At 32.3% G+C, this 12,501-nt stretch overlaps 1 protein-coding gene across 1 annotated transcript; it reads right to left on the bottom strand.

Annotated features, from left to right (window-relative positions):
- Nucleotides 1-6,966: 6,966 nt before the first annotated feature.
- LOC140969932 (uncharacterized protein At3g28850) lies at nucleotides 6,967-9,350 on the bottom strand. The gene has a single exon (XM_073431452.1). It carries the CDS (start codon nucleotides 8,467-8,469, stop codon nucleotides 7,087-7,089), a length of 1,383 nt encoding a protein of 460 aa, XP_073287553.1. The 5' UTR covers nucleotides 8,470-9,350; the 3' UTR covers nucleotides 6,967-7,086.
- Between the last annotated feature and the right edge of the window lie 3,151 nt (nucleotides 9,351-12,501).

The raw sequence follows: 12,501 nt of genomic DNA, 5'->3' as shown, positions 1-12,501 counted from the left end.
AACGTGCACACATTCGTCAGTGGATTACCCGAAGGTTACAAAACTCCAGTCGGTGAACGAGGTGTACAGCTCTCTGGAGGACAGAAACAACGCATTGCCATAGCACGGGCCGTTCTTAAAAACCCGTCTATACTTCTGCTCGACGAGGCCACAAGTGCCCTTGACGCCGAGTCCGAGTGCGTGCTACAAGAAGCGCTCGAGAGGCTTATGAGAGGGCGAACCACCGTTCTGGTCGCCCATCGATTGTCTACAATACGCGGGGTGGACAGCATTGGTGTCATTCAAGACGGCCGAATTGTAGAGCAAGGCAGCCACAGCGACCTGATCAGTCGACCGGATGGTGCCTATTCGAGACTCCTGCAACTACAGAACCATCGAATATGAAAAAGGAAAAAAAGGAAAAGTTCGAAAAAAAAAAGAAAAAGAAAACAAGTATGGGGTCGATTAACCATTGTTTTTGTTTCTTCCTTCTTTTGTACGATGATGACAGTTGTAGATAAGTGTCTCTGAAGAGTGCGTTGCAACACGACGACTCCATTATAATCGGAGGATTATGTATAATTTTGATGCATGAACTTTGTGTTTTTGGGGGATTTGATTAATATCTCTTTTTTACACTTGAAAGGCATGTGAGCATGCCTGTATCTTTCCAGCTTTGAGAGACCTTTTTTCTTGTTTGTGGTTACTTTCTTGTAAGTGTGGGATTTGATGTCCAAGTTCCTTTTGAACAGCCACTTTCGCCTACACAAACTAAAATGTCCTTTTCCATGGTGGAGCCTAATATATTGAGTTGATGATGTGAAGAAAGTCCTTTATTATTATTTTCACATTTGAGATTATGTTGCAGATGGATTCATTTTTGGTCCATTTGCTTGAATTGTTAACAGTAAATTATTGGGGAGTTCATTATTGTACTCGAATTTGCATCTGAGATATGATTATTGTTTTTGAAACATTGGCTTGCTATATCTTCGATATTATAAATTTCAAAATTTTATTTTTACACATTTAAATGAACAAAATGGAAGAAAATTTCAAAATTTAATTTTGGTCCAAAAACTTTTAGTTAAAAGATAATATGGGCCCCGGATGGTCCACAAAATTCGCTCGCCAAACATCAAGCGCTGATTTTGTACATCTGTAAAGCCTGCAATAATTATATCTTCCACCACGTCCGTACTGCACTGCCTTTTTCACGTGAAAGAGAGATTGAAATATCCACATCCTTTTAATCAGTTTCACAAATGCACCCAATATAATTTTACACTTCCAAATACTTTTCTTTACATGAATTATTGGTGAATTAAAATATTAAACTTGGGCGGTCCATGGGGTCGAGTGATGATCCTATCGAAAGCTTTGCGACAGTGTCTCTTGTTGAAGTATGGTCAATGAAATATTCAATAGCAATCAATGTTTTCTCTTTTTTATTTATATGACGAAGAATTCACGCTCAATATTTTTTGGTTATTCAATAGGTAAATCCTGGATATGTATAGTAATAGATAAAACTGCAGGAGACTTGAAGCAGAAAAGACGAACTCGGAGATTGATCCCAAATTCACACACTCAACCGACTCAGGTATATTTTGGGAGTATTTTCTTTTTATTTTGTGTGTGAAATTGAGTGTGGGTAATATTTTCGTGGGGACAGAATAATTCACATGGAGATTTGATGGTGGGAACAACGTACCCCACCCCAAATTGGTCATCATGTGTAGCTATTAGGGTGGACCCTTTTGTTATTTCCAAGGACTGGTTAAATATTCAAGGACCTCAGAGTCGTGTTTCAGTTATTTTTGTGGGGGTGGAGCCACTAATTTTGACTCGCTTCCATCGCTTTGTTTGCAAGTGAGGACAACTGTTCCGAACTACTCTCATACAGACAGGAAGCTAAATCGAACGACGTGTACGAGTAAACACGGACCGAAAGAGAAAACAACAAATATCAGCCTTCATAATACACCTTCATAATATTACAGTGAAAAATATGCTCCACACAAAAATCGATATTACAACGTGGAGAGTGTCAACTCACGTTACTTCAAACCTTACCAACTCGTCTATGTCCTGGGCTCTGACGATTTGATCCCCATGAGCATCGTAAATGGGGTATTCATGTTTGTGATTTTAAAAGCATGAGATCGATTTTGAAAAACTTGCTTTTACACAAGGGAATTTGTGCTTTTTTTTTTTAAAAAAAAAAATAATAATTTTCAAGGGCAGCAAGCAGATACAATTTAGCCCTGATGAATACAACACATCTAATCAATTCACCAAATACTTCGAATATATTAGTTCATTTGGAGATTCGAGTTATAGAATAGAGTGTAAAGTTTAAGAACAATTAAATTAATTTTTTTAGTTACAAAGCGAAGCGACAAATTTAGATCGATATATATTAGTGTTTTTATTATACGATTTGCGTGCTTATACAATTTCTTATTTTCAGATCAAAAAATGATATGAGCCTTGATATAGTAAGTATAGACACAGATTATGTTTCAAAATATTACTGGATAGTCTGATGTTTCATAGTCTAGGCAACAGTGGCCTTTAAAAAGTTACTCAATCTACATTATCTGACCCAACCCAGTTAGTTAGAGGCCAACTAAAATTGGCCCAATACATTATCGGGCTAGGGCTGTATTTTCAAAGAATGCCTTCCATGCTATGCTCTAAAATATTTTTGATTTATATTTTTTTTTCTTCCAAAAATTAGCTTAGGCACAATGAATCTCCATAAATGGTAGTAATAGTAGAATAGGTATTTTTTCCACGATATATAGTAAATTTGTTATTGTTATAAAGTTAAAAGTCGAAACCAATTGATTGTCCTAGGAAGGACAAACCCGATCATTATTTATTTATTTTTTCTAATTATTAATTATCGATCAGCTCCGATTTCAAATCTTTTTTTCTTTTGGCAAACTAAAGATAATCAATCTAGTTTAATTCACTTCCATGCATGGTTCAAAAGAGGATTACAATTTTTCCAGCTCCATTTTATATGATTCATGGGTAGGCATTTATAATTGAATATAATTCTCAATTTGGTGGTGTGTAGACCATTAGACCACATGCATCTTTCCCAAGTGCACTTGTCTTCTTCATATCCAACATCACTTTCTATGTTTTTGTGTACTCTCCATTCAATCCCTTCTCCTTTCTGCAGTAATTAATCTCTTTCATTGTGGTTCTTTCCCATTTTATCACTTGTTCATTACACATCATTTTCTTTGTTTTTCTCATCACCTAGCCAAGCTAAGCTAAGCTAATCCATGATCTAACAAATTTCCTTTATTTCTTGTACAGGCTTCATCTTCCTCTTGTTTCCTACAAAATCTGCTAACTTTTCTCCCAAGTTTTCTTCAGACTTTCTTGCTTTGTAGTAGTACCCTTGNTTTTTTTTTTTTTTTTTTTGGGTTTTGAGGCATCCCACCAGTCACGTATATATCATAAGAATGTCAGGGAGAGGAAGGCCAAGGCAGCAAATTAACTAGCTTGAATTCAAGGATGACAGATGAACAGATCATTGAACTTCTGTCCAAATTGCATCAACTCCTTCGGGAGATTCGCAGCAGTATTAGGCGCACCAACAAGGTATACATTGCATTAAAGTTAGGGTTTATCTATGTATACATGTGTGTGTGTGTGTGTGTGGGTGTGTATATGTTATATTCATTTTTAGTTAATTATTGTATAAAACATCGTACTATGTTCTTCAAACCCAGTTTACGTACTAAGACCAGTCGACTTTTTTGAAGTGTAAATAATAATATGAAGAATTACCTACAATGATACACATCAAAAATATTATTTTCCTTATACAAATAAATAATCTTGAACTTAATTAGTTCAATCAAGATTATATTATAGTTAATTAGTTTCCATCATTTTGAGGGTTAAACTAAGTATCTCACCAGTTCTTTTCTAGAATGTTTGAAAAAAACATATCTTAAGTAATTCCATTCCAATAATTAAAACGCTAATAGACTATTTATGACTGTTTAAAAACAGTTGCTACAATTTATAGATGTTTTACTCTAAAATTCACATATACGTACATTTATATTTTCCTTATATATATATATTGTTTAAAAACAGTTTGCTACAATTTATAGATGTTTTACTGTAAAATTCACATGATATACATATTTATATATATGTGTGAAAATTCAATCGATGCTTCTCACATAGTGAGTATCATGCATCGATATATATAATTGAACAAATCTAAATAATAGTTTGTGGTTAATTGCATTCGGCCACGATGATAAGTCCATGTAAAATCCTATGCATTTGAAGTTATAACTAAGGCAGCTGGTCAAATTTTTTTATTTTTTTGTTTTTTGGAAAATAACCCTCCCAAGTATTTTTTTATTCGAGTTAAGGGATGAGTTTAATTTTCATAATTGGGTATCATATTCGAAACTTCGTCCCAAATTTGATATCTTAGTACCAAATAGACTTATAAGTCATCGGCCCGTAAAAAAATACGCTTGAGAATGTTATTTTTTAAAAAAAGAATCTCTACTTTAAAAGACCAAATAAACACAACTAGGTATGCTTAAATCACATATAGCTACAAAGTTCATAGGGTTTTAATCTTATATTTGAGAAATTTGGAAATGATACACTTAATATTCGAACACAAAAGGAGACAAAAAAACTCTTCTAAGACGGTCTCATGAGTCAATTTTATGAAAGGATCTTCTATTTAAGTCATTTATGAAAAAATATTACTTTTTATTGTAAATATGAATATGATTGACTCGTCTCACGAATAAAAATCCGTAAAATACTGAGATCGTCCATGCTAGACAAGCCCCGTCTACTCTCATATAATAAAACCCAAAATATTCAATTCAAAAAAATAATAATAATAACAAGGACCAGCGTAAAACTTAAAAATCCACACAGACATCGAATACAAATTTACATACAAAATATTTGGCTACAAAACCACATTTGTATTAGTTGATAAGCTCGAATGTATCTGCATAATTATGCATTCTGATACTTTATTACATTTAAAAATTTGTTAAAAGTTCAAAAAATCGACACGAAATCGTTATTCAATATAAAGATACATTTCGATAAATTAATAAAAAAAAACATAGTTAGTTCCCTAAAACCATTTGATGCTGTTAATTTTCCTCATTTGGTGTCTCATAATAGATTCTATTTTCTAAGTTATGTCATTGTATAAATTCTTATTGATTAACAACTTGAAGTGAATCTCACTTATTCCAAATGCACAAGAAATGTTGGCAATATTTAATTAATTGAATCTATATATCAAAGTTTTAAATATATTTCAATCGAATTTAATATTTTTTTAGACAAATGTCACATTTATTTATTGAATAATCCAAAAAAAAATCAGTAGAAAATTTCATTTTCGGTAGCTTGTATATTTTTCATTTTTGGTTTTGTTGTTGGTCAATTGGTACTCCGGACAGTAAAAGACCTAAAACGAAAAAAGAACGCAAGTATTGTAATAAATATGAAAATATGCAAGTTAACTAGAAATATAATTTTCTCACAGAATCAATGTATTGTGATCAAGGTTCAAGTTAAATCATAATTTATCAAAGCATAGTTAACTAATCTATCTCAAAAAGTCTAAAAAATTTCAGTTTCAACAACTTTAAATTCTCAATTACTTCAACTGAGATTCAGGGTTTGGTGGGAAATTTCTATTTAACATAGGTGACGTAATTTGCAATAATGCTCATGTGTTCACCATTAACTTTTTACGTCATCATGTGTGTAAAAAATTAATGATCTATGTTATTTCAGAGGTGTTTTTTCTTTTCTTTCAATATTATTATATCACGTGGGTCATCACATTTTTACTAAAGTATATATATATATTGATTATAAAAAAAACTAACATTTTATCAAATCTTAGAATAAGAAATACCATATAATAATGTGTATGCGGATTTTGATGGTTGAATAAATTCATTGAAGGACAAAATTGTGCATTGAATTATTTAAGCAAGGGGCAATAAATACCATTATTACACGGATAAATATTTCCACCTACAATAAAATAAAGGGGAAATAATTTTTTTTTTTCATTACTTTTTCTGATTTTTGGTTTTAATGAGTTCATTAAATTTTAAATTTAAGTATTGGTTCATGACTTGATTTCAGCTCAATTTCGTCATCCTATTAACGAGATGTTGAAAAATGCTTACACGATATCCAAAATGATTTGACGATGGAATTGATGATTTGTTGTCTTATGTCATTTGAACAAAAATAATAGAAAATTAAAATTTAATATACAAAAACTAATATTTAATAGCTTAATGAACTAAAACAAAAATTGAACAAATAGTGGACAAAAAATTTATTTTTCCTAAAATAAATTTGAAAATTTATAACTATTGGTAGTATATAGGAAATTAGGAATAAAGAAACTTGAGAGTGTATTATTTAAAAATAATTGTTACAAAAATATATAAGAAAGATATTAAAAAAAACAAATAATCTATAGAATTCATTTTATAAATTAGAAAAATATAGACTTAAAATTTGAATTTTTTTTCTGCGAATCTGTCCGGTTGGCTCGGATCATATACATTAATTTTCAATCAAAATAATAATAATAAAAAAAGAATAACACGCTTCTCGAACCGGAAAACATGAAGTTAAAAAACCCACTTTTGAATGGAAAGATATAGCTGAAATTGGAACTTAACCGAAACCTAAATACGATGGTCCGAAGAATTACTACGTCATTTGGTCTAGATAAGACTTTTTTGCGATGCGTCTAACCTCTTCTTGTCCTTAACATCCCTCAAAGCGGAAGTCTTCGACCAAACGAATATCTCATAGATAGCTGTTTTGATCCTTTGGATCAGCTCATCAAATGACTATAGATCGAACGTACCTGATTTTTATTGACATAGAGAAACTATCAGAAGTAAGGCTTATACAACAGCCAAGAACTCAAAGAAACTATATGTTTTTATAACAGAAAATCTTCGTCTCCTCCCCAAATCAATCAAAACTCCGCTCTGTACAACAAACAAACTCACAAAAGGGAAACCAAAATCTTTGAACAAGAACTCAATCACAACAAACAGGACACAGTACAAGTCCATTTTCATTACAATCTTGACATCTACGAAAACCATATTCGTGCTCGTTTTCTTCAGTTTCTTCTTCATCGTCGTCGTCATACTCTCCTACATAATAGATTTTACAACTCCCGGAACATGTCTCACAGGGAACAAATCTAATATCTCCACATGCTTCACAAACATAACCATTCCCACCACCTCCTTTGCCGAAATCTACAAACTCGCAATTTTCCATTAACTTTTCAAGCTTTCCTTCCTCGTTTAAACGGCGAATTTCATCAGCCCCGCCGATGTAACTCTCCCCCAAAAAGACTATAGGCAAGCCAACACCATGACCAAACTCCCCTCTTAACAATTCCTTTAACTCGTCCTTGAATCTTGAATGCATTGACACATCCCTTTCATCAACTCTAATTCCTAATCCCTTAAAAATCATTCGAACATGACAACAATCCTCATACGTCTTCCTCACCCCTCTAAGGCTTGTGAAATACACAACCAGCTTGCGTTTTCCACTGAGCACGCTGTTGTTCTTTACAACTGCCTTCTCATTCTTTTTGTCATCTGTTACATCCGAAGCACGATCCTGACCGGCCAAGGCCTGTTCCTTTCTACTATCCAATGACTTGAGATAAAATGGATTGGCCGGAGGGAGATCCTCCAGAGATTTTCTGAATTCAGCAATCACCTCAGGATCGAAATCAGATACTATAGACGTGTCATTGGAATTAAAATTAGAATTAGAATCATTATCAGCCAAGTCCAACCACGAGGGCTTAGGTGATGCAGTGCCATTTTCTTGCACTCTAGGAGTGGGTTGATCATCCATAGAACTAGACAAACCATGATTTCGAGGGAAGTTGAACGAAAAGCTGCGAAAATGATGAACCGGCCGAGGAGGACTATCGTCTTCAAGACCCTCCATCATCTCCCAAGCATTGATCATCTCTGGCTCTCCCGGAGGCGTTCTAACTGGTGTTTTAGGAATAAATTTCGGGATTCTTTCATTGATCATTTTAGACCAAGTCTTGGCCTCAATCATACTCATCGCAAATTCATCTTTAGCTGCCCTTTCTGAGCCAGTTTTTCCCCCATTTGGTCCATAGCTAATCAAGGCCTTATCCGCTAAAACACTATGATTCTGTATCAAACAAGCCTGATCATTGTTTTCAACATTTACAACACGATTCTGAATCGAAGGATCGAGCTTCAAAGAACCCAACGTGGATGACTTGAGAGCCACCAGATGATAGCTATCTCCTGTTCCATTGGGTGGATGGTGAACGTGCATTGAATATGTCCTCCTCACCGGAATATAAGGCGCCTGGCAATTCTGGCAGACCTTTTCTTTCGAAGATCCACAACCCATTATCAGAAAAAGGAAAAAATAACAAAAGATCAAGGCAATGCAAAAAAAAAAAAAAAACTTTAAAAATCGACAGCTTTATCTAAAGTTGCAAGCAAAAAGATTAGAGGATGAAGAAACATTCCCATAAGAACAACCTGGCTGTACGTAATATATTTGTTAAATATTCCAACAAGCCTTAGGATTTATTAAAAAATCCTGGGAACAGAGATTTACGCGCCTGGAATCGAAAGATAAAGAAGGAAACACTAATAAAATACTCAACACCTTAGACCCATTAAAGAGGGAAAAGAAATTGGGTTGGCAATTCACTGAAAAAACACGGTATTGAATGACGTAATCATCATGGGAAAACAAAAACTCAGTCAGACCAAAGAAAAAAAAACACCTTTCAATCAAAGAAAGAACTACAAAAATAGAATTAGATGAACAAGAAGACTGGAGATCTTCGATGGGCGATAAATTATAACAACGCTAATCAAATATATATTTTGAATCTTGAATCGAGAAGCAAAACAAAATAGGCAGTAATCGAAACAAGTAGCTGATGAAGAGGAGACTCTTTATCCAGAAAACTTGTTCCTTTTTTCACCTTCCTTTTGTTTCACTTTTTCATCGCTGTAGAAGAATAGGGAATGGGAATGTAAAGAAATGGGATTAACCCAAAAGACCCCATACAGCGATGAGTGCCATGAGTTGGGTGCCGCACAAATTGGAATAGAAAGAAAGCTGTCGGGGTGGTGAATAATAATTTATTATTGATTTCTGTAGGTGTGAATCAGAGAAGAAAAGGAGAGTGGCACCAAGGAGCCGGCGATTGCTAGCGTAAGCGCGGAGAAAGTATTAAATATTGTGGTTATATTTCAAACTCGTTCTAGAAATCTCAAAGTCGCCAATGGTTCTTATTAATCGTAGTTTTATTTATTTAATTTTGAAGCACAAAACTTTGTCCCAGTACGATGGTCATAACGAATCGAGTGTGAGTTGGCTTGGAAAATATTAATTTGTATATGAAATTATGGAATTTCGAGCCAAACTGAAAAAAATGTTCAATTTTTTTTTTAAATCAATTTCGAGTAAATCTTTTATTAAGAATTGACAAATTTTAATATTTTATTGATATAATATATTTATAATTTTTATTTTTGACCAATTGTTCGAATAGCCGACGATGATGTTCGAATTTTTTGAGTTTAAATCTTCCAACTTCGAATCAAACTCGAGTTTATTAACATCGTTGTTCCCTAAAAAAACAAAAATAAAGCATAACTATGTGTTGAATGGGTAGTATCTAAATAAAAAATATGTATTTTCATATCAAAATGACAACATTAAAATTAGTCTTTGACAATTCTAATATCGGGGGTAATTTCATGTACATGCACAAAACAAGTGCTTGTATCACAAAAATTTATTAACAGGGGAATTTCAGATATCAACTTAAATTATCTCAAGGAGTTTTTGCAACTTAATTAATGGCTAGCAATTGGCCTTATTTATTGTCCTCCCTAAATTCTAATACCTGTAAATGTTAAATAATCTAATAACGTATATCATAGGATGGATACGTGACAGTGTATCAAAAACTTTAATATAGCTCGAAAATTTTAAAATTAACGAAAGATAACAATCGAAGTATCATATTTTAACAATTATCAGCAACAATAGTTAAAATTTAAAACTTTGTAAAATAAGCAAGATCCAATCACAATGTGACTCGATCATTTTCTAACATGATAATCATTTCTATCCAACGTAAACTATTTCAAAATGTGTGCATCTGACCAAACATAACGTGGTTCTTCTTTTTTATTTTGATTGAAATATCATCTAATATAGACCGACTTAGACTTGAGGCCCACCAAACAAACTTGGTAATAAAAAACAATTATGCATTCAATTGCATTTATTGAACAGGCCCATTTGGCCATTTCTAGTGGGAACGAACTAGTCCTATTTGATAATTCAGGGCCCAGTTTATCGATCTTAATATGATAATCCTGGCCCAATCAATTACAATTTACGAGAGTTCGAGTTACACCAGATGATTATACTTCTTGATAAATTGTATGCTTAATCCACATTCTAGAAACTTGAGTTTATGCTATGTCTGAAATAACAATCTCATATGTTTTAATGTACTATGTTTAACTGATCATTTGATAAGTTATGTATATTTTATTTTCAACATGTTATACTAAAACATAAGAAGAGCGTATTCCAGATATAACATAAACTGATTGTTTTCGTTTACACAACATAAACTGACAGTTTTCGTTTACACAAAATGCATGCCACCACTTACATGAATTAGAGGATCATATTCTATTTTAGCCCATTTTTAAACCAAATTTGATGCTATTCTAAGTTGGCATAACAAGTATTTAGTAATGTATTTTTCGATTTTTGGTATTTTAATCATTTTTTTTATTAAAAAAGTTGATGTAGTGGTTCATATCGAATCCACATCAGAAAAAGATCAAAATCGTAATTAAAAAAAGATATCAGCTAAAACTGGATTTTTAAAAATAAATAATCAAAATCTCGAAAACGTAAATATACAAAATCAAAACTACATTTTTTTTCTCCCTAATCTTTCCATACATTTTAATTCACATGTCTTCATTGTGTATAGAAAGTGAAAATACCATATAGAATGGTGTATATAAAAACTATGGTCAAAATAATACTCGAAAAGAGTATATATTGTTGATAAACGCAAATCCGTTCCAATTCTACGAATGAGAAATTTAATCCTTAGACAATACTGATTAGATTCTTTGAATCAAGCCAACTTTTGTAAATGAAAATTTAACAAAAAAAGGATAAATCAATTTAAACCATAGTTTGAGAAACATTAACATAATATAAGAATAATTCATGTGATAGAGACATGGATGGTTAACATTAAGTCAGTCCACATTCCTTTATTCCCATTTTAACTCCGTTAGGCCTCACCCAATTTTCTTAGGGTTTTCTCTCTTGAGGAATGATCTTTGTGTGTCGATGAATATGTCCTAAAACTTGGATTTTACAATTTTCTGTCTTCAGCCGAACAATGCCTTCGTGTACAAGGTTTTTTGTTCTAATAAATTATTAACGCGCAAGCGAAAATTATATTTTTTGGTCGTGTAACGTATACATTTTTTATTTTTGATCTATTATCGGTCAGTTCAATGACTTAATCCGCCGACACTTTTTTTTTTCAATTTTAGTCAGAGTTTCGAAGTGATAATGGATACATCAGAAAATTTAATCATCACTCTGAAGAAAAATGACTAAAATTGAAAAAAGTTCAAATTAGTAGATTAAGACCGTAAATTGATCGATAACATTGTTCGAAATACAAGACATACAAATTACATTTCTTCCAGTTGATACAAAGAAGATTAAAAAAGGCAAAAACTTGTGTGAGACGGTATCACGGGTCGTATTTTGTGAGACGTATATCTTATTTGGGTCATCCATGAAAAAGTATTACTTTTTATGTTAAGGGTATTACTTTTTATTGTGAATATCGGTAGGGTTGACCCGTCTCACAGATAAAGATTCATGAGACCGTCTCACAAGAGATCTACTCTTAGAAAAATATTCTAACATAATATATACAGAAATATAATAGAGTAAAATATGGAGCTTAAAATATCTAAGTAAATTATTTACCCAAACACACACAACATATTTTTAATTGAGAATCCAAAATCCATATATATTTTTTAAATACATCGATCCAAATGCAACATGATCGGATCAAAAAATATGAGAAAGAAAAGGAAAAGTAAACTTACAAAAACGCATACACCAAGAATAAAAGAGACCAAACACTCCCTTATAAATTTGCAACCATGATTTCACATTATATGTACTATTTAGTGTTAAAATAAGGGCATAATCCGAAATCACATGCAACAGTATCTTTGATAATGACGTTTTAATTATAATAATGCAAACAATTAAAATATTATTATTATGATAATTATAATTTCATTATGCAAATAAACATATTTTGAGAATTAAATTATTAACAGTTCACGT

Source organism: Primulina huaijiensis, unplaced genomic scaffold, assembly GCF_012295235.1.
Source record: "Primulina huaijiensis isolate GDHJ02 unplaced genomic scaffold, ASM1229523v2 scaffold43093, whole genome shotgun sequence".
Classification (NCBI taxonomy): domain Eukaryota; kingdom Viridiplantae; phylum Streptophyta; class Magnoliopsida; order Lamiales; family Gesneriaceae; genus Primulina; species Primulina huaijiensis.
The sequence above is the reverse complement of the archived record's forward strand: the minus strand, read 5'-3'. Positions and strand labels throughout refer to the sequence as shown.